This window comes from Xiphophorus hellerii, chromosome 12 (genome assembly GCF_003331165.1).
Source record: "Xiphophorus hellerii strain 12219 chromosome 12, Xiphophorus_hellerii-4.1, whole genome shotgun sequence".
NCBI classification, from domain to species: domain Eukaryota; kingdom Metazoa; phylum Chordata; class Actinopteri; order Cyprinodontiformes; family Poeciliidae; genus Xiphophorus; species Xiphophorus hellerii.
The window spans coordinates 30,740,301-30,768,036 of record NC_045683.1 but is presented as its reverse complement, the minus strand read 5'-3'; the positions used below and the strand labels follow the sequence as shown (position 1 = coordinate 30,768,036).

Here is a 27,736-nt window from a genome sequence, read left to right as displayed (position 1 = left end):
ATATTGTAATATTAATACATTAATATTGTAACGGAAGGTAAACTTAAAGCACCATCGTACAACAGAGTCACGTGGTGCGTCATTCCGTCCAGGATACACAGCAGGGAAAATAAACATTTAATCATGAATGCTAATTATGTATACACTTAGTCATTTTGATAATAGGCTAATATAGCTAATATAAACACTAAAAGCTTGTTTTGCCTTCATTATAAACCTTATACAAGACTCTTAATTTTTTGCGGCTCCAGACAGATTTGTTTTTTGTTTGTTTGATCCAAAATGGCTCTTTCAACATGTTGGGTTGCCGACTCCTGCTGTAGACAAAGCCTTTACACCAAGTGGCTTTAGAAACTGAACTTGTGTTGTCTTATTTCTAGGATGACTTTGAATCATTCTGCATGACTGGAGTTGATTGACTTTATATGTACTTATGTAGATTAAATGGGAATTTTTGGAGAGTTTTTTGGCAAAGTGTGTTGAGGCAACATCGACTGTAGGTCGGTTGTAGTTATATAAACTAAATCGTTGTTAGCTTTGCAGCTATCCCTCACACTGAACATTCGTGTCAAGTCAAGTTTATTTGTGTAGCTTATTGCAGCAACATGCTGTGCATGATAGATTGATCTGTAATTCTGCTACAGAGACTTGTCCAGATTGGTTTTTTGTTTTTTGTTTTTGCTCAGCAGTGGTTTGATAACTGCTGTTTTTAAAGCCTGTGAGAAAACCCCTGATAATCAGAACGAGTTTTGAATCAGATCAGATGCAGACACAGACTAAATTTTCTTAAAAGTCGTAAGATATCAAGACAGCAGGAGGAGGGGGAGAAGCTTTTCTTCAAAGATTTATGGTTGAGTTGGTAAAATTGTAATTTTCTCTACATTTGTTTTGATTGGACACACGGTGAACCAGAATATATTCACAGCGCTTAATCCATCCATTACTTGATTGCTTTTTTCTTTCACGATTACGTTTTCTGATGAGCAAGTACATGTAATGCTAGTCAAAATGTATTTCCTTGTATACATGTATGTGTATTATGTGCCAGATTCTACACTAACGATCACAGATAAAAGTTGAGTCTTTTGCAAAGGGAACAAAAACATCACCTGTTAGCAGCTGTGTGTGATTTCGATGTAATGGATGTTTCCTGCTGAGGAGTTTGAGGGCGTTCTATTGTGAAACTCCAGTCCTGTTTTTATTTGGTTTAAAGTAGGGGTGCACCGATTTATCTGTGCCGATGTCCTTAATTTTGGGAGATCGGTGACTGGCCGATTTTTACACATGAAGTCGACTTTATCCACCGATCTCATCTACCTTGGGAAATGTGTAATAATCAACCACTGCCCTCTTTTGCTCTCCGGTGAGAAACGTTCGACTGAAGTTATGTCTGCACATTTACAGTTAACAATAGTGACTCACTGTTGCCAACTCAACAACTTTCTTTATATATACAGTACAGACCAAAAGTTTGGACACACCTTTTAATTCAATGAGTTTCCTTTATTTTCATGACTATTGACATTGTAGATTCACACTGAAGGCATCAAAACTATGAATAACACATGTGGAAATATGCACTAAACAAAAAAGTGTAAAACAACTGAAAATACCCCTTATATTCTAGTTTCTTCAAAGAACCAACCTTTTGCTGTGATTACTGCTTTGCACACACTCTGCATTTTCTTGATGAGCTTCAAGAGGTAGTCACCTGAAATGGTTTTCACTTCATAGGTGTGTCCTGTCAGGTTAATAAGTGGGATTTCTTGCCTTATAAATAGTCATGAAAATAAAGAAAACCCATTGAATTAGAAAGGTGTGTCCAAACTTTTGGTCTGTACTGTATATTGATCAACATTTCAGACCAAAAAATTGGTATCGGCTGCAATCGGTGCACCGCTAGTTTAAAGTAATCTCACACTTTTTGTCTCTTTCTTGATGGAGCGTCTTTCTCTCCCTCGGGGTCTCACGCCATAGGTACTAATAGCGATTAGCATTCGTCCACAGCTCATTGGCAGAAGAAAGTGAAAGCATTGCACAACACAAATAATTGTTCACCTGGAACACAGACTCGAGAAATTTTAAAAATCAAAGTCATGAACTCATTCGATAAATCATTATGCAGCCCTACCAGATAACAGCCTCTACGCCTCTAAAAATACTTTTGCAAAATCACATCACGTAAGTCACATGTTCTACAACTGGATGTTGCCACTGGCAGAAACCACGAAGAAGAAGGCGATAGGAAGTAGCTGCAGGATAACAGAGTCGTCATGTTTTTTAATGACTTATTGTGAACAAGCGTATCCACATGTAATTTTAATTGCGTTTCTTATTTAATGGAAACACCGCAAATGCAATTGGTCACCAATTGTTTTTTTGACATAAGTGGAATATCAACAAAGTTTTGCACACATTTGTAACAGAATCGCAGCGACTGACTCAATCAGGATAGGTGTCTCACTGTTAATAATAAAATTTTCCAGCCCAGATATCAAAGTCACCTGAAATCAGAAGGTAGCAATTATGCTAAACCAACAAAAGTGGGGGGAAAAACATTGTAAAAGTTGATGTTTACATACAGTATTTTGAAGCATTGTCTGTGAGTTTGCAATGTGGAACCCCAGCCAGAAGCTAATGCTGTTTGCGGGCCTGTGCCATAAAAAAGTTTGGGAACCCTTGACTTAACCCAACCAGCCAATCACAGGATAGCTACCAATTGCCCTTAGGCATCTAGATGTACTGGAGACAAACCAAGCATTAAAATCAAGAAGACAGGGGAATTGAGTAACTTTTAATGGGGCATGGTGGTTGGTGCCAGACTGGCTGCTCTGAGTTTTACAGAAAATGCGGATTTACTGGAGTTTTTACTTACAAATATATGTTAGATTCATTTAATGTTCTTAAAAAAGTAAGAAGCAGCTGTGTTGATGTTGCCTCTTCCATGGTAGGGGTCAGAGCTGCATAGGGATGTTGGCTTGAGATGAAAGAAAGGCAAGCGAGGCTCAAATAACCACTTGTTACAGCCAAGTATCCAGAATACCATCTCTACACACACAGGTTGAAACTTGAAGCAGATAGCCTTCAGCAGCAGTAGAGCTTCTACTGCCAGCTAAGAACAATACAGCCTTGTCAGAATTAGACAATTTGAAAAACATTGCATAATCCGACAAGTCTGGATTTTAGCAATGGCATTCATATGGTAGAGCCAGAATGTGATGTACGTACAACATGAAAGCAGTAGTTTAATTTTAGCCCCACAGCCTACCTGACTACTGTTGCTCAACATGTCTGTTCCTATATGACTAGTCTACTCATATTCTCATGGTTTCCTCCAGCAGGGTAATTCACCATATCATTAAACTCAATTCCTCTGGAACTAGGTTCTTGACCATAAGTTCATTACAGTCCAATGATCGTGTTAGCCAGAATCTGAGGAAAGTTTCTGACACCTTGTTCAATTAATGCCATGAGGAATATAGTGAGTAGTGATGGCGAAGTGGCTTCAAACCAATACTAGCAAGGTTTCTTTTGGGTGTATCTCAGTTTTATTGACAGTTTTATTGACCCTTTGCAACTATGTCACTTACTCTTGTTGAGGCGTCATGGCGGATGTCGGAAGTGAGGGACTGCAATTGTTTTCCCAAGTTGTTTTTACTAACAAAGCCAGGGTGCTTGATAATTCAAGTCAAATGAATTTGTCTGTAGAAGTAGCACACCTAGTTGGGGCTTACAGATTGTGGTATTTACAAAAGTTGGAAAAAGCTGGCTTAGAAACCAACCCATACCTCCTCCCTACTGACGTGTTTGTTGATCTGATCAAATTGTCGACTTTGCCTGAATTCATGCCACATGATTTATAGTACTATGTCATAAACGCTGTTTCCCCTTAAACCGGGGAAACCCCTTATTGGGGCCTGCCATGCAAAGCAATGGCAGGAACCTATTACTATTCTCCCAATTCTTTATTTTTCTTCCGTAACCGTTAATGCGGCTCATACCGCTGCGTGCACACCTACAAATGAGGTATCAAAACGTGCAGAAAATTCACGCCATTGGAGCTATTACTTTTGGTGGGATTCGAGGTTAACATGGCGACATAATTCGCAAAAAACTACGAAAAAAACCCCATTATAAGTCAATGGGAAAAATCCTACAAATACCCTATTTTTGAGGATTTTCTGTGTCGTCACGAATTCACGTAGAAATGCCATTCAAATTTCATTTTGTAGATACGTCTGTGATCTCTTCGAAAGTGAAGACGGCTCGTCGATACCAATTACGGTTTGTCCACAGTTTGTCTCTAAGCGACCCAAAGTTTCTCATTTTTCCTAAAATTAGAGTGCGTCTCTTCCTGAGTGCCCCTCTGCTAGAGTGAGAAATTAAGACAATTTTTCACCCCAAAATAATTTTGAAATCGCCATCACGCCTACAAATATCGCACGATTGGTATCAAAATCGGTCCTGACATTGATACGCATGTCTGCTCCGGTAAAATGTTTTCGAAATTTATCTAGACCGTACGGTTTTCTGTCACGGTGCTTCAGAGCAAAGTCATGCGACAGGATTTTCTGAGGCTGTCTCAGGCTCTCTCCCATGTATTTGACTAGAATTTCAGATCTGGGCAAACCATTTCTTTCTCTCATCGCTGTTATTGCTGTGAGTGACGTAGAGATATGAATCTCGGGACTATTGCAGAAGACACATAGCCCTCTCATACGCTTCAAACGGTTTTCGAATATGTATTACGGTTCCCGAACGGAAAGGATTTGTTCCCAATGCTTTTTTTCAGTTAAACTGGCTGGCTGAAACAGAGTATTCTCTGCCCCAGCCTGTATGACTAACAGTTCACACCTTGGTGAGAAACTTATTTAACATAGCAACGGAACTCAAGAGGCTATTGGCTGGTGGTTAGGACTACAAATACGCATCACTGTAGTTCTATCTATAGTGGAACACTCAGTTGAAACAGAGCAGGACTGAACTGGCCTTTAGAACTACTTGCTGCTATGGGCTGTATATAACTGATTTAACTCAGTAACTGTTACACATGGGATTAGTTTGGAACTTTAAAATTAAGCATACTGAAAATTTCAAAATAAAAGCCTTGAATATTTTTACATGATGTAATTGCTCTTTTTGGCTTTATATGACTTTTTCATCCAAAGCACTGTTACACATGGTATTAGTTTGGCCCTTTGAAATGAAGCATACTGAAAATTTCAAAATAAAAGCCTTGAGAATTTTTACATCAGGTAATTGCTCTGTTGAGCATTATATAACTGATTTAACCCAATGACTGTTATACATGGGATTAGTTTGGACCTTTGAAATGAAGCGTAACTAAAAATTTCAAAATAAAAGCCTTGAATATTTTTACATCATGTAATTGCTCTTTTTGGCTTTATTTGACTTTTTCAGCCAAAGCACTGTTACACATGGATTTAGTTTGGCACTTTGAAATGAAGTTTTACAAAAATTTCAAAATAAAAGCCTTGCCAAAAATTTTAAATCATACTGAATGGTGCACGTCCACCTTACTTAAAGTTCTTGTGATTCTCCACATGCTATTGATTACATTGCAGTGTTCTTTAGCATTGATGCTAATTTCTAGCATGACAACGCCGGGCCCAAACCGACGGGCACGGTTTGGCAGGCCCCGGTTAAATTTCTTCAGAAATTTTCTAGTTGTGTTTACACACCTTATAGTTCAGTAGACTTGGGTTTATTGATGACCAAAATTGGAACATTTGCTACATTTTCAGTCGGTGCACTTTACTTTCACGCTGCACTGTCAAATGAACCAAACCTTTTGAAAAACCTGTTCAGCCCTCTCACCTGTGGTGGCCCTACACCAAGAACCTCTGAAGAGACAAATGGAGTGGCGTCAAATTTTAGTGAGTGTAGGACTTCTCCTTTGTCTTTGGTAAAAGACTAGAGCTCAATCCTCCCAACAGCGCTAGCAGGTTTGTTTTGGTTGTATTCACCCAGAATGCCCTGCCCTATCGTCCACTTCCTGCTTTTGGAGCCGTCGTCAGTCCACTCAGTATACAAACTGTGCCAGAGTTCACTTTAATAGAATGGAGACCGAGGTTTTTAGGTGGACCAGAGTTCATTTACACACCTACCCAAGCAAACTGGCCTTTCAAGGCAAATAAACTAGAGTTGGATTAAAGCGTACTAAACGAGGCGGGTGTGAATGGATCCTTAAAAACGTATAAACGTTCATATGCTCATGTTTGTTTGTTTTTAACATATGGGAAGCTATATGATGTAGCATTCTCTCCATGGTTACTGATTATATGCATGTCTTCTCCACAGTACAGTATTTGACTGCATCTTACTAATCTGAGTTGCTTGCAGAAAGTGTTTGCTGCATATAACACACCAAGGACTCGCAGTCCTTACGATTGGCTACTATCCATAGCTGTCTTCTGTCCTCATCAAAAGATTTACGATTAAATGGCAATTTTGGTTTGGTCTGTTTGTGTAGCCGACCTGTAGCCATTTTTAAGTAAAAGCAACATTAGGCTACTAACTGTTCCCAACTGATAAGCTTGACGGGAGTTGAGGCGTTCATATGTTGTTTTGACGTCCATCGTGGGGGAGTGGGCCGCTTTCTGAGGAGGGTGACGTCACGTGCAAAGGGTCAATAGAGACAGATGATGACTATCTGTTCTCAGCCTACAACAGAAAATAATGCTCCCCATTTCCCCTAAAAAGAGTGCAACACTGGAAGTACAAACTGCATGATATCTCCCTCTAATCCTCCTGTTCAGTGAATGCTTTGTTGTTATTGAGCAACAGTTCAAACGGTTTCTTTCATCTGGATGTGACCAAGGCCAGCACTGCAGGGTCCAGACTGGCCTTCCTTTTTTTTCTAAACTCTGCTGTTTCTCTTGCAGTTGAAGTTAACTCCGGAGTACCTCCAGCTGATGAAGTACAAGGCCATCGCAGCCAACAGCAAGATCTACTTTGGCAACGACATACCTCAGATGTTTGTGGACTCCGGCTCCGCGGGGAGCTCCATCAAGGCCTCCGCAGCCCTGGATGTTATTGGTGATCAGGTTATAGACCTGGATTAATGAAGCAGGTACTTGGACTCTTAGGACCACCCAGGAGTGGCGGACTCTTTGCGGGTGGCGGATTCACTCTCCGTTACCAACAGAATCTGCTGTCCGGGGCCAGTATTTCTCAGACAATTCAGAATCACTGCCGGGAATCCTACTGGAGGGTAAAACAAAAGTTCAGGCAAGGTTTCTTCCACTCTGTCCTGGATAAAAGGTAACATTTAAACTTAGCTGTAGGTTAGATATGTTCAGCACTCCCATGTAATTCTGACTGACCTTCAGCCAAAAGAAATGGCTTTGAAGATTTATTTTTGTTGCCTCACTTCTTGGGGTTGAACCGACAGTCATTCCAGTTACATAATCACTGCTTTCTGCTCTAGTCGTTTCCTGTTAACAAAGTCAATAGCTTTTTCTTTTTTTTCTGGGTCCCACTTTGTGAGCCTGCCAAGCTGTCAGTGAGTATTATGGTTGATCTGAGCCGGACAAAGTGTGTTTTCAGTTCATGCTCCTCAATTAAAACAGGATTAAAGAACATGTTTCTGTGGGACATTTCTTTAGGTACTCATCAGATCACGATTTAGATGCTGAACATTATCCCACAATTTACTTTTTAAGGCAGATGCTTAACTCATTTCAATATAGGAATTTTCTAGAACTTGTCCCCAGTTTTGTAAAATGCCTCCTAAAGTCTAAACGTCCCATAACTTTATAATATGCCAGAAAAATAAAGAAGTACAATATGAAGTTTGAAGTTTACCAGAAAAACTCCACACTTGAAATACGTTGTGACCTTGAAGGGGAGAGGACTAAAAAAAGAAAATGCCTACAGCTGTGGCGGAGATCAGGGTATGTTTCTTTAACAATAGGAAAACACCTGCTGGGCCAGGTCAAAGCTCCGCTGTGACTCAGCAGCTCTTTAAATGTGTGTGTGTAACTCTGAGTTGAGACTTAATTACTGTGATCCTTCATTAAGACCTGTCTCTGAGGCCGTTTCAATATGTTCGAAGGTCCCACTTATTGTAGCCATGAGGAAACGTTTGGCCGCATCAGCCTTCTTTCTTTCGGTGAACCTCAACGATCTCATTTTGGGTCTTTCTTGCTCTGACGTATCTGAGTCGTCCATCATCAGTTCAAGCTGCATTTTGCACCCACATTTTACAACAAGTCATTCCCACTTCCAATTTGTTCCTGTAAATTAATTATTTCATAGCCACATACTGGAACTACTTTACATACTTTTTCATGATTTATAAAGATAAAACGTAAGAAAAGTAGTCGGGTGTATTTTTTTTTATATTCTAAAAATTTTATAGCCTACAACCAGGGCCGGATTTAGAAGAATATGGACCCCTGGGGAGCCAGTTTTGGTGCCCTATACCAAACAATTTTAAAAAATAAAATAAATATTTTACTAATGCAAATTACAGAAGTAGATCTACACATTTGCAAGTGCAAATTAGTTTGTTTAAAACATCTGGCAGATGGCTTCATGTTAGACCCAAAAATATAATTTTTAAATATTGGAGTGTAGTTTCAATTTACTAAAATATGACAATACTTTTAATAAAACACCACATGTGAAATGACTTTAATATGAACATGCACAGTACCCGTAAAAAAAACATTTTTTTTGCCTCCCTCACCTTCCAAAGAACTTGTGGCCCTGAGCTACTGCCTTTTGTAAGCCCTTTCTAAAGACTGACCCAGCCTTTGATGCCCTATTTTTGGATACTGATCTCTGTTTTTGGAGCCAGATGATTCATGGGAAGAGACTGAGATAACCGACTAAACCAAAATTAACCAGAACCACATCTTGTATGTGGGTATTTATCTGCATTTACTGACTTAACTACCCAGCAGCAGACTATGAATAGCTCATATAAATTATTTCGAATCATCAGCTAAAAATAACAGGAAGAAAACAGCCCACACTGGTTACAGATTGACTCATGGTATGACAGACCCTTCGCCCCCTCCTTCACAACAACCATAAATGGAAGAATATTAAATGAATTGGTGAAATTACCAGCAACATAGTGACATTTCAGCCTGTTTAGAAGCAAGGAAACAGAAAATTCTCCCTTATAAAATTCAAAACAGCTCTAAGGCTTCGTGTTCCTCTCAGTGAGATCTGCTGGTAACTGTATCATAATTAGAAAAATGTGTTTTTATTTGTGTGTGTGTGTGTGTGCCTCAAAGAGGAACCATCCGGTAGTGAGTCGGACTCGATTTCCTTCTGACCTGCTTGACGAATACGGGCCCTGAGCGCAGCAACGGACAGCACAAGCTTGATGAATGTACTGTGGTAGCTGCTCACTGTCTCATTTAAATCACTGCTTTTTTTGATTGTTTCTTTTGTGTGTGTGTGTGTGTGTGGGTGGGCGTGTGTGTGTGTATACAGTGAATCAATAATTCCTTTGATTTGTGAAGCTGAAACTTTGCTTCTTTGTTTTTCCTGTTGAAGATGACGTGTTGATGGCGTTTTTCGTAGGAGACTGTGCCAAGAGCATCTTAGATTATGAAGCAGAAAAGAAACTTTTTACTTTAGTTTGGACGTCCAAACTTAGACCGGTGACATCTGCTTGAGTCTGGGCTTTTTTCTGCAATCATTTGATGAATGTTTTACTGGTTGTGTTGGAAATTGTTCAACAGAAATCATTGGCCGCATTATCGGCCTGAAGATGAAGGAGGGAACATTAATATAAATGTGGACAGAGACTACACTATAGAAGCATTTCACTGTGGGCAAAATTACAGGCATTTTTTTTAAAGCTTTACAAGGAGCATTGTACGCCGCATTGTGTAAAAACTCCACGATATGATACAATGTAATAAAATCAGCCTTTGCGTAATTTTTTGTGTCATTAATAATGACATTTTGTGTCATTAATAATGACACAAAATGTAATGAAAGCTTTGATTGCATTTTGAATCGTTTTGCCTTGAACACTTAATACAGAGTGTTCTGGCTCTGAGTCTGAAAAGGCAACTAAATGACCAAACGTTTGCCTTTTATTGACTCAATTTGAATGCAACGTGATTAGCATTACAAGTATGATGATTCAGTTTGTGATTGTGTATTACATAGTTTCTTTTAAAAAAAAAAAAAGAGCTACCTCTGCATTTTGTAATAATCGGCACAAAATGTAATAAAATCCTTCTACGTTCTGCTGCATATGTAAAACATTACATGTTGCGTTGATTATTACACAATGTGGTTTAAATTGTTACATTCTGAAGCCAAAATTTTAGATATTGATATTGATTTAGATATTACATTTTTAGATATTTTACATAATGCTGCGTTACAGTGCAAACAGAAAACAAAGTCCATTTGCCGTGATGTCTTCTGTTCTGTTTTCTTTTTGTTTTCGCTTTTTGATTGGTTTTAGCTCCATGGTGCATTAAGTTATTGATGAAATTCAGGGTTTTGGGGGGTTTTTTCCCCAAAGAACTATTGTGTGTCCATCACACAATAGATTTGTGCGTGTTTCTTAGCGGGCGGCGCCCTGTAAAGCTACAGGATTATGCCCTGATATTCATTCCAGTGTCTCAGACGGACTGAGACGAGCACTGAGTCAACAGAACATCGTTATTGCACTGGGTTCAGTGATGAATGTACAATCAACATATTGTCTTCTGAAAATAATCTGCTGTTTTAATCGAGAAATAACATCAAGAAGCTTCTCGACAAGGGGCAGTAATATATCTAGAATATTTCTTTTTTTTTTTTTTTTTACTTATATAGTAAGAGTGTAAGCATGTGTTTGAAACACAATAAAATCCACAGAAGCTAACAACTGTCTATCTTTTGTTTGAAATTTGGATTGTTATGAAATGTCGAAGCGTCGCAGAAACAAAGTGACGGACGTTCGTCAGTCTTGAAAAGCTTATTAAAAAAGTAAAAGCGGTTTTCTAAAGTTTTGCCGCTGTGGCAAACGGCAGTGAGAGCCATTATCCACAAATAGAAAACAAAAACGCAAGAGTTGTGAAACTGATTGGGCGGTTTACGCCTTGACTCACGGAGAAAGGCGTAACGTCTGAAGCAACACATGCCTCACCCTATCTGAGTCGGGGTCAGTGTTCGGGAATCAGCACCGAGAATAAACTCTCCCGTGGGATCCATTTTTGGTTTCCATGAGAAGAGTTTTATGGCCATAATCCCTTCTGACCAAACGGAACCACAAACACGTCTTGATGGACCCCAAGAGTGTTGGGGTAAGGGGGCGGGGGTATTCTGTGGGACAAAAATGAAACATTTTTGGACCTGGACAACAAGCTTTTCTGCTCTGCGGTGGTGAATCCTTGACCTCGTTCTCACTTGGGTTTTTCAGCAGGACAATGATCCAAACCAGGGGTGGGCAATCCTGGTCCTCGAGGGCCGGTGTCCTGCAACTCTTGGATGTCTCCCTGGTCCAACACACCTGAATCCAACAGCTGAATCACCTCCTAAGTGCAGTCAAGTTCTCCAGAGTCCTGCTAACGACCTCATTATTTGACTCAGGTGTGTTGAAGTAGAGATGCATCTAAAAGTTGCAGGACACCGGCCCTCGAGGACCAGGAGTGCCCACCCCTGATCCAAACAAATGTTTTGGTATGGTCTAGTCAAAGTCCGGATGTAAATCTCTAAAGATCCTTAGAACAGATGGTTGAAAACACTTCTATTGTGGTTTAATGATGCACTTCTGCAAAGAGACCACAATTCCTGGACCATGAAAGACACTCAGTTGAAGTACAACGTCTCATATTTATTCAGGTTGTCTTTGGCAGACATGAAAACATATTCGATGATTTGAAACTCCAAAGAGAGACGACACTTTTATGTTTTGACATGAGCTCCAATGAATCCATATTCAGAAGCAGATTTTTTTGTGAGTACAATAGCTTTTAGTCTCCTACAAAAGTCTAGTTTCACTTGAACTCATCCCACACATTTTGTTCATAGGCTTGAAATGTGGTTAAAGTTTCTGGTCATTCATTTCAGAGTTATTTTGGCCATACATTCTGTTGTAACCCAAGATGACATTGGATTCATTTAAGGTTTCCAGCATATTTTGACAGCGTTATCAACATCCTATTATCAGAGAAAATCCAAGCTAATGACTTCTAAGGAAGTGTAACCAAAAAAAAGAAAGAGAAATGAAAACCAGCTGGGAAAGCTTTGAGTGCAACATGTTCTGTGGAAGAGTGTGGGTGTTATTGGTGTCGTTAGCATTCTCTGGGTTATGAGTTGCAGCACCAAACAGGCTAAAACAAAATTAATTGATAACAATTTCATAAATATTTATATGAATAGTGGGAGAGCAGTTGCACAACTCAGTAGATTTTTTTTTGTTTGTTTTTTGTAAATCTGTCTCACATTACAGTGTTGGGGATTCTGGGTCTGCTTTCAATGTAGTTTTCGCACTAGAGTTTTTCTCAAGAACTGATTTTATAGTTTGAAAGTACAGTTGAAACCAGAAGTTTATATTTAGTAAATAAAAAGACACATTTTGGTCTGACTTAACTCAAGACAGCGTGGGAAAAAAAATGTTTTTTTGTTTTTTTTTTAATATTATTTATTTGCTTCATGTAAACTTCTGGTTTCAGCTGTGGAGTAGATCGTGTCAGATACCTGATACCATCTGTTAGCATTTGATAGGAAGGGGAAATCGTTAAGGCATGTTTGTTTTAACTCAGAATAAGGACTTATTTCAGTATGTAGAGATAACGGATGAGTTTTCGGCGACGTCAGACTAGATAACATCAGACCGTCATGTGCCGCGCCTTCATATTAAGAAATCCCCTAACTTCCAGCCTTGGGTGGTGCTGCTTTCAGGTACAGCAGTAATAAGGGAATTTACCATTACTATACACCTGAGACGTATTTCAACTAGAGCGTGGGCCCGGAGCCGGGGCCCCTCCTACTCCGGGTATAGTCTGAGCTGAGCTGAGGAAGAAGCACAGTAATCACTCTGGCGCTGGAAGACTCGCAGCGCGCGGAGATGATGTAAGGTGACCCACGCCGTGCTTCCACCGTGATGAACGAATCCGTGGCGGACCTCGGGCATGCGCACGCGCCCGTCTTACAGGGACTCTGGGAGAGCGTGAGAGCCGGACACCAGCAGGTCCTGCTCTCCCCGTACCTGGCCGCGTCCTGCGCCTTCCTCACGCACCTCGCGCTCTGCGCACCTTTCCTCGTGCTGGACGCGCTGGGAGGCGTGTGTCAGCGCGTCCGCTCGTGGAGGATAGCGGCGGGCTCGGGCCCTCCGCCGTCCCTCTGGAAGTGGTACGAGTGCTTCTGGAGGGTCCTCTTCAAGTACGCCACGGCGGTGCTGCCCGCCGCGGCGGTCTTCCAGCTGCTGCGGAGCCCGAGCCTCCCGGAGCTGGCCCCGTCCTGCTGGCGGCTGTCTGTGGAGGTGGTCGCGTGTTTCCTGCTCTTCGACACCTTCTTCTTTATATGGCACTACTGTATGCACAGGTGAGAAATAAGGGTATAAAATTAGCCTAAGGCTACTTGTGGCACGTTCTGAGCGAACTGAATCATCTGATGTGGTTCGGGGGAAACGGTGCGGACTGATGGAGGCAACAGTCGGTAATGAACCAATGCCACTTCCCGTTTATTTTAATCACACTTCTTAATTGCCATTGAATGTTAGAGCAGAATTAGCCTAAATATGCTTGCCAAAAACTGCCAATATCAGTTTTACTACTTTAGTTTAACTTTTTGAACAAGTTAGCCGTTTGCCGTTAACTAGTAAATGTTAAAAGTAACAGAACGAAACAGTAATTTTCTCAATATCAGGGCAGAATTGTCTCAGTGTGACTCTGAAAATTCACAAATACTAATATGGGACAGAGCTCATCTCCCTTACTCTGTACAAAGTGAGTGTACCCACTAAGTTTTACCTAATAATATAATTAAACAGTGCTACAGGTACATATTTGAGAGAAAAAAAAAATCTTAAATTTATTTTAATGTTACTATACAGAAGCCTCTCTGTAGTAAGCAATGATTCAATATTTATACCATTATGTGAGTTTTAAATCTTCGGTTAAAGAGAATTTTCTATTTCAATAGAAAAAGAAAAAATCATTTTCTTTTCTGAAAGAAAGGAAAATGATTATAGAGGAGACATTTTAAACTGTTTATCCTGATTGACACAGTGAGCAGCTGCAGCGTCTGACTTCATTTCCTGATGACTAAGTAAACTATGTCCCAACAGAGCAACTTTTCTGTAATGTGTTTCATTTTCTGTTATCTGCTCTCATTTCTAAAAGCTTGAACAAGCAGCCAGCATTCCTCAGTAGAAAATAGTTAACTAAACTTCTTATAGGTTTCATATGGCAATTTTAACGCGCCTCCTTTTCGCTCTAATAATTTCCACATCAAAGCGCGTCGGTGCGTAATGTTGACAGAAAGAGATCAGATTTTGAGTTCCCAGCAGGAAACAGGTTAAACTCAGCCAAGCTTAAAATGATTTGATTCCTGTGAACGTCTAACGGTTCTGATTGGGATCTAAGAGACCACTTCTAGATAAGCTTATTGTGTGGAAACCACTACAGTACCACCCCTTACAGTCTATATACCTGTTACATCATAACAGTCTGTGCAAATCGAAAGATCAAAACTTTTTTATGATGGATGTTTAGTTTGTTTGCTTGGACATAAAACTGGATTTTTATCAGAAATTGGAGGATAGGAGAGTTTATTCCACATTTCTGCACACAAACGGCAAGTAGCATGACAAAACAGTGGGAATAATCTGCAGATTAATCAGTTATGGATATGGACACTCCACCACAGAAGCTATAATTGGCTAAATTACTCTGAAAGTTATTATATAGACAAGTTTTCCACATATCTAAAACATGGATTTTCAGAGTCTCAGGAGATTTGAATCGTTATTTCTCAGCAGTTTTGACAAATACATATTCTGCATAAGAAAGTTAAATAAATAAATTTAAAAATTGCTTATTATTCCAACCGGCAAAACTTTTTCTGTCCAGTTTACAGCGATCCGTCGTAAATGTAGCGTTAGCATGTAGCGACAGTTTGGGAGGACAACCCAACTACAACACAAACATTCACTGAAAACCGACCAGCTGTTCATTTATTTGCAACCTGTGGTAAGACAAACAATAAGTAACCCTATCTTAGTAAAGATTTCTTTACTGTAAAAATCCTGATTATGATTTTCAAACATGAAATCTCCTCGAGCATAAAAACATAAGGGAGCATTTTTGATCAAAGTGCTTTTCTGAACATATTTTCACCGTTTTACCAACTTGTGTAGTTGAGCTCAAATAGACACCTTGGCATAGTTGAGACTTAAAGAACAAACTGTATCAAATTAATTTACCTAACTCAGTAAAATGTATTTTACATTAAAAATAAACAGATAATGTCCTCTTGCTTCATAATATTGATCTAACTGGCAAAGGCAGGCAACCAGCTTGACCATAGGGGATGCCTGAATTTCCTACCAGAACATACAAAGAAAAAAAAACAGCAAACAAAAAAGAACAAGTAAAAGATGCTAACAGCCTATCTGTACTCTTGATACACTAGTTTGGGTCAGTATGCAAACAATGAGGGAGTACTCAATGCAAATAACCAGTTTTACAGCATCACTTTATGACAGGATGTTCTTGATACTTGTAATATTTTGCCGATGACAGAATGTTGCTCCGGTTAGCTATCTACGAGATTTAAATGAGCCTGTGGCCGTTTACAAGTTCACTTGAAGCCTAATTAATAACATCCAAGTGAAGAATTCATTTGAATATCAATGCTCTTAATACTTTTTACAGCAAAATAAGCAAAACTATCACCTCATGTAATGTTACGCTGACGACTCGCTGCTTTCGTTGTGGAAGAAAACAGACGAAACGATCGAGGTTTTGTGTTTTCTTGAACTTATTCCTCGTGGAGGAAAACATAAAATGTGAAGAAAAAGGTTCATAACATCATGCCTAGCTTTATATTTGAGTACTTATTATGAACATGTATGAACTGTAAAGTTATTACATAACAGCAGAATAGACCAATTCAAAAGCAGTGACTATTACCAATACTTAACCTCAGATATCGGGGCTGAAAGTGAAAAAAGTGGATCGGTGCGTCCCTATTTGTGAGCACTTATGATCAGGGGTGTCAAACTCATTTTCATTTTGGGTCCTGTCAAAAATCTGAATGTTCTTAAAGGCCCCATTGTGCCAGGATGTATTGATAAAACCCCTTCAACTGTTAAAATGTCATGAAATAGCTGTTTGTTTCAGCATTTAGTAAGTGTTTCTTAAAGTTAAATAATATTGAACATCTTTTCACACTGGTCAGTCCATTCAGGATTTCTTGATTGTTTTTATGTTTTTGTTTGAGATCAAAATCACAGATTTTGTTTGTGCCAATTTAGAAATACCTGTAAGGAATTTCTTTACCATATTTGCACTAATATAGGATGTTAAATATGACTTTTTATTAATCGGTCACAGACTATAACTTGATATCAAGTATGGCTGAGGCTGCAGTCACTTAGACCAAATATTTATGGCCAATTTTGAGAAAAAAATTGAGGCAAAAATCAGAAAACAATGTGGGAATTTGTGGATTTTGTGTGAATTTTGCAGATTTGTGAAAACCTGATTGGACTTACTGATGTAACGTGGAGTCTAGAGGGCCACATAAAAAACTACGGCGGGCCAGATTTGACCCCCGGGCCTTGAGTTTGACACATGCCAAAGTCTCTCTGACCTCTGACCAAACCTCCACAGTGGATTGTCGAATGGACACAATACTGAGACCAACATGTTTTTGTTTCCCTACCAAGGGTTCCCTGGTTGTATCGTGCCGTCCACCAGATGCACCACCAGCACCACGTTCCCTTTGCGTTGGCGGCGCAGGACGCCAGCTCTGCTGAACTGCTGTCACTCCTGCTGCTGGCCCTGGGCAGCGCCTGGATGCTGGGCTGCCACCCACTCAGCGAAGCCCTCTTCCACTTCCTCAACAGCTGGCTGGCGGTGGAGGACCACTGTGGATACAACCTGCCATGGGCCCTGCACAGACTACTTCCCTGCATGGGAGGAGCCCCCTTCCACCAAACCCATCACAAGAAGCAGAGGAATAACTTTGCCCCCTACTTCACACACTGGGATCATCTGTTTGGAACATATATAGCGCCACAATCCCATTTCAGGAAGAGACACGACAGGACTGTCATGAAGTGAACCGTGAATTTGCCGTATACCTGTTTGTGTGTGTGTGTGTGCGCGGGGATGGGTGGGTGTGTATGGGGGGAGGGGGGTGGTTATCACCGTCTACTCGTATGAAGGTATGTTTCTTTTGGCTTGTTGGCAGAGGGATGACTGACATATACGACATCTCCAAGATGAAGAAATGCAGCTAAACATTTCCTTAACATCAGCGATATTTTTAAATGGTTCTTTTAACACAGTAAATAAGTAAACAGGATGTATATATATGTATTTATGGAGAGAGAAAATTCAAAATATTGTAATCATCTGCAGCTAGGGTTAGGGTTACCCTAAAGTTAAATCCCATCAGTGTTTTTTTTTTTATCTACCTCTGCTCTCAGTACTTCTTGTCTTTTAAAATTCAATCACCATTCCATGAAATTGGACATCATTCACCAAAGTTGTTCGTTTTAGATTATCAGATATCTTGTGGTGTTTAACATTCAGCTATGTAGTATCAGCTTTTTTCCTTCTGCATGTTTATCCACTATCTGCCAAATTTGTAGTGATGCAAAAATGTGTAAGAAAATGCTCTGTTTTTTGTATATTCACAAAATGAATAAAAGTTTTATAGATCTCTAGCTGTGATCTAAATACCTTGCCGTGTGTAGAATCATCCAGCTCAGGTTTGAACAGATTATGTTGCTTTAGTGATTCAAAACTAGACATACAGGATTCCGGATGAATCAGTGTAAATGGAGATTTAATCCATTGCAGCATGAAAAACGGCAAATCTGATTCTGTCTACAGCCACTGTTGTGGTTACACAGCTGCACAACACAGGGGGGCGCCCCGTCCCCACGGATGACACATTTACAAAAGCAACATAAAGTTGCTCATTGTTCAACTGACAGTTGATTTGTCATTTTTCTCCCCTTTTGAGTTCTCATGCCGCTCCCTGACAGAACAATGGTGAGCCACGTCGCTCGTATCCAAACCTGCCCCTGAACAGAAAAACATACTAAAAGATCATGAGTGTATTTTCTGGGGCAGCTCTTACTCTGTTTAAAATAAGCTCCTAAAATTTACTAAATTAAAGTTTGGTTTCTGAGGAGGTGCATTCTTCTGCTTTCCAAGTTTCATTGGAAAATGATCCCGATGGATTTGTAATCAGCTGATCGTAAATATTTTCAGTTTGAGTGGTTTTGGTTAGCACCGTTAGCCTTGGAGTTCCTTCAGTTCCCTACAAACTCCCATCAGCATGACACATGTCTCTTTACTGTAAGAAAACTGATAAAGTCACATAACATGAATGGAAAAAAAAGAATCAAGCTATCACTATTCCTTTAAGTTTGAAAAGGATCCACCTGAAGACACTGTCGCATCGTTTTCTGGGTCAGACTGTACCAAAATATCTGCTTTCAGGCCCAAACCCTTAAAGGGGCAGAATAATTGTTATAAAAACGTTATTTACATAAAATATGAATTAAAAGAAATTTTACTTCCCAATGTAACACCTTGAAATTGGGTCTCTGTCTCTTTAAAAACTCCAGCTCTTTCTGAAGCTCCACCTTCAATGAATTCGTCACAACATGGCTCCTCTATTAACCCTTTAACAAGGTTTTTCCCAGCGATGCTCTGAGAAATGGCTCATAATGAGCTCGGCAGATGCACCGTTTCACCAGGTGTTTGCTGATTGATGCTGGCTAGTCTGAAGGAGCTGAGTGGGGGAGTCACCAGAGGGGTCTGCTCTGTGATTTAGGGAGGAGCTTCATTCTGGAAGGCGCACTAGGTCCAACCAGGTGTTTGGCACAGCTGAATGGAGGGAATAACATAACGTGATGTAAAGCTCACAAAATTTGATTTTACATAATACGGCCTCTTTAAAGCTAACTGGGAGGTGAAGCCTAAGCCATAATTCTAAAACAAAACAAAAAAAGCCCCAACATGTAGAAATAATTAACTTAGAGACCTTTTTTTTTTTTTCTTTGTCCAGAATATAGTTCAAGACCGCAGGGCTTTGTGTTGTGCTTAGAATATGAAGCAATTTATTGTCAAAATAAATTGGAAAACCAGTCGCTACCTTTCAGCTCACAAAATGTTACAGGAGGATAATGGGGAAAGGGAGAAAGACATGTCTTAAGACTGACTTTTTTATTGCTGTAATAAACTACACAGTACTCAGGTTATGAATATAGGTGAAGTATATGAAGGCAAGTCAAATACCGAGTTTCATATTTTGCCTTCAGCTTCTAATAATAATTCAGATGTCCTGAGACTATCTGCTGTTTCATTTTCACATCCAACCAGTTCCATGGAAGACTTAACTTTGGAGACAAAACCACATGTTCATTACCAGATGTTTCTGTCTCTTGCACAGTGACAGTTGTGCAAAAAAGTTGAGCCTGCCACAGTATTATTATTATTATTATTATTATTATTATTATTATTAAGTTTGGCTTGTGGGAGACAATTCATGGATACTCGTGATTTTGGCACGCCTGCAGTTTTCACGTTGTAGAAGGATGGGAAAAAGCTCAGAGCTGTGGGAGCTTTCTGCACCTCATTACTAGAGTGAAATACGATACATGCTGTGTGGAAGAAGAAAAAAAAAACGCTGATTCATCGTGCCTACAGTCAGGAAGATGGAGTCATGTAAACAGTTGAAAACAGAATTACCCAGGGAACGCCAATCGTCTCCTGATGAAAACGCACCGTGACACAAACGCGACGTAAAAAGCACAGGTTAATGCTGAGGAGCAAAAAAAATCACTGCAAGGGACAGGAAATGAGATGACGACTCTTCTGAAAAGGAGCCAACATTCAGATTTAAAACATGTGGTAAGAGTCTGGGAAATGGGACCAAGTTGCACTAGGAGAAAAGAAGCACTGGAGTGAAAAGAAACGGAAAGCTGAGAACAGCAGAGCAGAAAGATCAGAGGAGACAGATGGAACTTGGACGTTCAGATGCTTTAGTTACAAAAAGAACTTTTTAAAGCGGATAGAAAATATTGAAAGATTTGAATGTTCAATTGGTTTTGTACACACTATTACTTTTCTGTTGTTACTATGACTCGAAGTAATAGTGATCTGTGAAAAGATCAAACTCCTCCACCTCCTCTATGTGCTACTATTGCTGTCTGAATAAATGTACCACATCCAACTAAAAACTACCAATCAGATCCAGGAGGATGGTTTTAGTGTTGTCAATTATGTTTGTGTACATGCTGCTCAATGTGCTGGTAGATACAACTTACCGTTCCAGGAAAACCGTTTATCCGCCATCGGAGGCTACACTTACTAGCCTTAGCATTTGTGGCAGGCTGTGATGAATTAGCTGCAAAGTAGCAGAGGGCGATGGGGAGGGTCTGAGCAGCATGTACACAAGCATAATTGAGCGTAAGACACTTCTCTTGGCTCTGATTTGTTGTTTTTGACTGAGTAGTGTATTTCTACAGCTAGTAGTGTGAGCACTGGGAGAAAGATTTTTTGGCTTGATTTTTTTCATTCATTATCCGTCTTAAATTATACTGTCAAAACATAACGATAAGTTCATGTAACATTTTTAAAAAATAATAATTTTTTAAATAATAAAAGTTACATGTTGCAGATTTAGATAAATTTTGCTTTTATAAAGGAAATCACTGTCTTACTGAATGCTATTTTATTTATTTTTACACAGCTTTTCTTTTAAGCTGATACGCTGACCGGAAGTACTTTACATGTTCACTTCACAGAATGCGTTTCCCACAGGAAGATTATTGGTGCTGCACCATCTTCTACCTACGTTTCTAAAGTAAGCAATAATTTCTGTGTGAATATTCAATCAGTATTAATGTGACGACAGTTTACAGGTTCATACACCACTGTTATTAGATTTTATTATGAGACTGGAGTTGTTTAGGTCAGCATTGGTCTTGGCTTTTTTCGTAGTAACTGTTAGCAGTAAAGATTTTGAGATTGCGGTCGTTTTAAGACAAAAGATGTCCGTTTTTTTTGTTTTTTTTATCTTGGCCGGTCTCAGACAAGCCCTTAGCTTCATTTTATGGGACATGCTAACCTAGATTTACACTAAAATATGAACTGCACAGCAACATCGTCATAGGTAAAATTTCAGTGTTAGCACATATTAGAGTGCATTGTTGAGACTTTGGTGTTGTATACACAATAAATAACTCAATACAAATAATATGCTATTATGTTAGCATATTATGTGCTAACATAATATTAAGGGTGTTATGTCAGAGTTGATGGTTTTCGACACAGACAGCGTAACCTCGAACGACCAGCTGCTTTGACCAGGTTAGCTTCTGGAAGAATCTCGCCGACGCCATTTTCTTTGCTCGGTTGACTGACGAAGTGGGGGAGTGTGTAAGTAGCAAACTTCTAATATTTTTTTTTTAAATTCGGTCATTTATAATTATTGTTGTTGAAATATTTCCATATTTCTATATTTTAGTCTTTGGTGGATGGACTGAAACCTTAATGCATTCTTTCAATGATTACCCTTCGACAGACACTTCCTTGAAGAGTATTCGAGACAATATTTGTACATAGTAAGTATTCTGTAAAGAAAAAAGAAGAAGTTATGAGCACAACTGCGGCTTTTCTAATGCTCCTTTTTGAAAGGCAGTTCTCACAATCCTTCATGCAATCATTGCAATATTTTCAGTTTCTCTAGGGAATGGATTTAAGTATTACTTGCACAGCAGAATGAAAGTAAAAGAAAGAAACAACTGATTGTGCTTGAGAAATCCCTCGGAGTTGTATAACTTTGCCTAGACCCAACACAACATCTGTGTGTCATTACCAACGCTTCATACAAGTTAAATTAAATTGCGCAATAACAAATGGAAACTGTTAAGTGCTGGAACACTGATTCTGGATGTGAACATGAAGCAGGGATTGAGAGAAAAAAAAGTGCTTTTCCTGAGAAAGAAAAACAAAGTTTCTAGAACAGAGCGAGGGATGAGTTGCTTGGGTGGTGGAGCTGCCGAGAGATGAAATGATAAAGAACAGAACCCGAAGCAGGAAACAATCAGGCCCTATTACAGACCAAACGTCAGAGTTTTAGGGCGAGTCATGCAGCTTTGGGTGGCACACACCAGATACACACGTTCACAGCGAGAGGCACGTCGACGTCCAGCAGCAGGCATCATGATGTCAGCCGGGGGAGAATCTCTGGATTACAAAACACTTTGTAAGTGTCTGCTCAGGCGCTTCTGTTTGGATTGCTAACTCACTGTTCTTTGTGCTCCAGCTGAGCATGTCATGTTGGTGAGATCGGATGCAAGCTGCTGTGTAAAAACACTCTGACAGCCTTGAATGTTTTGACACATGCAGGCCCTTCAAAACAAGAGCTTGAAAAAACCCAGGTCCCTCTCCAGCCTTCCTTATCATCAGACCACATGCTGCTAACTTCCCATTTCAACATGCCCCCTGCACGGTTGAAATCAGGAGACAAAGGCCAGATTCATATTTCTTCTAGAGTTCTGTAAATATTCAATTAGAGAGCCTGAAATAGCTGAGCTCTTGTCTTGTTACAGTCAATAAGGGTCTGACCCTTTAGTCATTAGCCATTTTAAGACGGCCTTTGCTCTATCTAACATTAGGGGTCTCTTAGTGTCCAACTGTTTCCATTCAGAAACATTCATACACTTGTCTTTTTGGACGTTTGCCATATAACAGCTTGAAGGAAGACTCCATTCAGATTATATAATTACTGGACTGTACAGTAGCAGTTTTTTTGTGTGTATGTTTTTTTACGCAGGCAATAAGTACTGAATACACAAAGGAAAATATTTAAAAGGTCATAGAAAGCCAAGAAGCAAACTAAAATGTGTCAATATTTACAAAGCATTCCTGTTGCCATGTGCAACTCAGTATAGATTAATATTTTAAAATTAACTCATGGCCTCTGAACATCAGTAAGTTTTTGATTACCAGCATTAAGTTGCATGATCAAAATGTAGAGTAAAACTAAAAAAAAACCAACCACTCCCCAAAAAATCTTAGTTCTGCAAAAATATACGTATGGCAATTTTTAAAGCTACATATCAAAACTTTTGAGTGCTCAAAAGTGAAGACATAATCCAGATAAGAAAAGAACATAATTTTACCATAAGCATCCAAGGCCATGTGTCCCTTCATCTGACGTGATGTCCAAGAAACCATAAGTACTTATATGAAGCTTCAAAAAGTTCTAGAAGTAGCAAGGTCAGTTTTTCGAATTAAAAAACTAGCAATAGTAATAATTCACTGGAATAGAATTGCTTATCTGCACAGTCACTGCACAGGATTTCACTGCTGAAGAAAGTTTGCTGCAGAAGATTTAAACAAGACAGTGAAGTTCTAGGAGAATATAGTCTGGTCATATAAGGCCAAAGCTGAACTCTATGGTGGTCACACACACCATCCCGATTCATGGGATGTTTCAACATCATGCTGGAAGAAAACTAGTTAAAGACTAGTAACAAGTCAATGGCAGCTGCAGTTATCTCAGTTTGTGAAGATAAAAAACCCAAACAATCAAAAAACACTCTTGCAAGGTTCCGTCAGTACTCTTTCGATACAGTCAGAAATATTACCACTTGCTGTTTAGTTACATATTCCAAACAGCATGGGGAGGCATAACTATTTGCAGCAGTTAGTGCACATAAGAGGCCACCCGTTTTTGTTCATTAGAACGGCTTCCCCTTATTTTCCCATGGTTCTCTGTTTGTGTGTTGCACATGAACTATGACCTTTGAGCTGATATCGGTGGTATGAATGATCTGAATGTCAGCAATGCCTTCTGTGTCTGCTCCAACAGCCTCATCCTGATATAACGGCAAAGACAGTTGACAGTTCGAGACTGCTCTGAGTGATGTTTGTGAATGCAAGAAAATATTTCAGTCATAGCTAACATCAAAGCTTCAGTTCTCTGAGAAATGCTAGCTCCAAATATTAACATGCATGACAAGCAGAGATTTGAGTACTTTTTTTTATTGTTTTACAAACTGTTACCATATCGCTTCCCAACATATTTTACTTGTGCCGCAATTGCATTGTCATAAACATAAAATATTCTCTACTCTCACTTACAAATGTACATATATAATCATTTACTCTCTTGTAGAAATTAATAAATTAGAACAATAAATAGTATTTTATTTGACACAAGCAGCAGACATATCAAATGGCTTATAACAAAGGGAAGTATTTGTTTAGGGTATTGTGTATCGTGACAGTCTGGCCACTATGCCACATTTTTTTCAGACTTAGTCAGTTTTTAACCCCAAAAAATGTCCAAGGAAGTAATGTATTATTTAGATGCAGATCTGCCAGAGCCACATGAACTTGGGTCAGTTAGTTGAAAAGGTTACCGAGGAGCATGGACAACCCTTGGCCCCCTTTTCCATTCTCCCATGGCCCCGCCACATCAAAAGTTGCCCCGAACGTAACCGGTGTACATGTTTCTCAACCTCCAACACCTTGCTATCACTGTAGCTCTGGGGGGTGGAAAATAGTCATGTGAAGTGGAAAGCAAGGTTGAGATAAACAACTCTACCAACCAGACTGCTGCACAGAGCTCACGTATCAGGCAGTGGCAGAAGGCAGGAGCTGGGCCTAGAGAGTTCATGGCTTGTCAGGTTGCTGGAGGCAGGCCATTTCTTTGCACCAAGGCACATGAAGTGCTGATTAGTGTTTGCATTGCACGAGGGAGGCCAGAGATAAGTGGAGAGGAAGATAGATGTCAGGGGAACAAAGAGGAAGGAGGATGACTGACCCACTAGTTCCCACCAGTCTGCATAAACTGTAAGAGACTCGGTTCTTTCACCACTGTGGGTATGAGAGCATACCTTTCCATCACTGGATACCAAACTGACTGTAAATCTGTTGCACAGTTCTACTTTCATGCTGCTGTGTGACAGATGGTGACTAATGTTCATGCCTTTCCTCTACAATATGAAGTACTTGCTTTACTTTACGGTACAATATACATGTTTGTCCACTTGCAGTGCACAAATGTTCATCGGTTTTAAATGAGCACTCCTGGTCTCACAGAAAAAAAACCTAAAAGAGGTTCCAATCATTGTCCCTTTCAGTTCTCAAAGACCTCAGCTCAATGTCTTGCCGCTGGTGTGTAGTATCCTTCCTGTTGTGGTAAGACTTTACAGAAAGTTTGAATGTCTGAAAGAGGGGACTATCTGCAGCCGCACTCAGCTACTACCATTCCTTCGTACTTGTACTTGTAAGTGACCACGCCTGTGTCATCCAGGTAGAGTAAGGAGATGGGGTCCAGCTTGGTTGGCACACAACAGGCTCGTGCTGCCTTCTGGGGACTGTGGATGTTTACCAGTGTCTGGACTATGGCATGTTTGGTAGGTGTGACATGCTTTGTCAATGGGTATGAACAAACGCCAGCACATTCAAAGGCATCATAGCCAGTGGGTGCAAGGATCCAACTATCCCACCCAATGTCTTTAAACTCTACGTACAGAGATTGTTTCTTGCAATGGTTTCCTTTGGCGTTGCGACGAATGCGGGACGCTGTGTCATAGATCAGGTTGGAACGCATCTGGATGAGGTCTTCTTCATCTGGTTCAGCCTCACTCTCGTCCTCGCCCCACAGCCCACCCAGGTCTGTCCCGAAGTCATTCTGCAGAACAGCACTAGACGTCTCATGGTCTATCATCTCATTCAACTCACGCCTGTCGTCACGGTGATCACTGCTCTGATCATCAGAGAAGACAATCAGAAGAGGTTTATGTTTTTCCTCTGGTCTGTTTTCAATCCTCATGTCACCTTCAAGTGGAGCCTCATCTTTGCTGGTCTCTTTCGTACTCTCAACATTTTCGTCATCAGCAATGCTAGAAATCTGTACTTCTAAACGGTGTGTTGTTGCTCCATCCGATTTGCACCAACGCTGCACAGCAGCAGTGAGGTCAAAAGCTTCCCAACCGTTATCTGTCCCAAACACCTGGCGTGAAGCCAGTTCCAAAAACTCAGTTCGCTCCTCCACCCCTGCAAACTCATCTCCCCGCGTTGTCTTTTCATCGGTCATGTTAAGCCAGTCGTGCGATGTCAGTTCATAGATGGTGACCTTGCGGTCAACACCGGCGTAAAGGTGGCGGTCAGTCTGGACTAGAGTGTAGAGGCGTAGTTCAGCTGCTGTGATGCGTTCATGATGCGGGATTGACACGTTGAAGAGCAGTGGGTGGCGTCTCACACCTCCTTCTCCCACAACACTGGGATTTGAATCTAGACAAAAACACAAATTCAAAGTTAAAGCTCTTTGTTGTTTCTTCTGTACAGTATAGTTACATTTGAGCTGAAGTTATAGACAGATTTCATCCCAAACAAAGATACATTTACTCTCTGACATACTCATGTAAAAAGCTAAACAAAACGCAGAACTTTCAGGTAGTATTGAAGTTACAGTAATGTCTGCAACTGGTATAATTAACACTTGTACAAGCTTAGAGGAAAAGCATTAACATTTGCCATAAATACAAGCAACCCCTTCTCCCTAATTTGCATTATGGAATACTCCACAGGTTATAGATTTTGAAAAGGAACTTTCACCTATTTTTAAACAGTTCCAACAATATATGGAGCAAAAATGTACCTTCATTTTTGAAGCTGCGAATGATATTGGCTGTGGGCATGGCAGTGCGGTCATTAGCAAAGCGGTTATAAAGCTCCATCATGTACTCGGGTGGATCCTCTCGTGCGGTTCCAGAAGACAGGTTTGAAGGACCCAGTCCGGACAGGTTGAACGTCCGCTGAAACTGCTCCTTCAGGCTGTCCAGTAGGTTTTTCATCTTTGCGCTGTTGTCCTGATCCAACGGTGATGGATCCACCACACCTCCATGCCCGTCACCCAGTCCTGGATCAGGACGATACCTCTGATGAGCGTTGGAGATGGGGCTGCCCTTTCCAAAGCGAGTTTCCCGGAGCAGCAGGAAGGAAATCAGCAAGAACAAAGTCTTGGATGTGCAAATGGTTCCCAGTTGAGAGACCCAAATGCTCGCCATGGGAGAAAAAAATCTGCAGCAATCTATTTTATGCCAATGGCCTGTGGAGGAGCTCAAGCAAGAAAGCCAAAAAACAATGCTGTAATTGTCCAAACGTTTAATTTAGTTCTGGTCAGTTCACCTATGACCTGAGACAGTTCTTGTTCCCTGGCAACAGCTGAAGAAATGTTGACCCTTGCATTGACCAACATAAACTTCTTTATAGGCTTGTGTTCTCCTGGTACTCCTCTCCAGATGTCACAATGTTTATTCTCATGCGCACCTTTTGAAGTTCCTTGCAACAGGACGGTGGTTGCGGTGACAGGGTAGCCAAGGCTCGTGTTTGTCTGTCCGACTCATCTCTGTTGCGTCCTCTCCTCAGTCAGACGCTGTCTGTGCTCACCTCTCTTCCCAGCTCTGGGTTTCTGTCCCTTATCTATGATATGGTGGGCTACGCATTGCACAGTGCTTATGGTCTGTTTGTGGTGTGTGTGT

General features: G+C 40.3%; 3 protein-coding genes across 3 annotated transcripts in view; 2 read left to right on the top strand and 1 right to left on the bottom strand.

Annotated features, from left to right (window-relative positions):
- erlin2 (ER lipid raft associated 2) overlaps positions 1-10,867 on the top strand; it is a 29,692-nt gene extending 18,825 nt beyond the window's left edge. The window contains exon 12 of the mRNA XM_032578739.1: positions 6,906-10,867. Coding sequence (XP_032434630.1) covers positions 6,906-7,085 — 180 coding nt within the window. The 3' untranslated portion in view covers positions 7,086-10,867. The remainder of the gene's footprint in view (positions 1-6,905) is intronic.
- A 1,995-nt stretch (positions 10,868-12,862) lies between these two features.
- ch25hl3 (cholesterol 25-hydroxylase like 3) lies at positions 12,863-17,884 on the top strand. Its single transcript, XM_032579501.1, has 2 exons — positions 12,863-13,530; positions 16,880-17,884. Exons 1-2 carry the CDS (start codon positions 13,091-13,093, stop codon positions 17,274-17,276), a joined length of 837 nt encoding a protein of 278 aa, XP_032435392.1. The 5' UTR covers positions 12,863-13,090; the 3' UTR covers positions 17,277-17,884.
- Positions 17,885-24,217: 6,333 nt separating this feature from the next.
- On the bottom strand, positions 24,218-27,736 carry bmp10 (bone morphogenetic protein 10). Its single transcript, XM_032577492.1, has 2 exons — positions 26,854-27,736; positions 24,218-26,486 (listed from the first exon to the last, which is right to left on the bottom strand). Exons 1-2 carry the CDS (start codon positions 27,260-27,262, stop codon positions 25,429-25,431), a joined length of 1,467 nt encoding a protein of 488 aa, XP_032433383.1. The 5' UTR covers positions 27,263-27,736; the 3' UTR covers positions 24,218-25,428.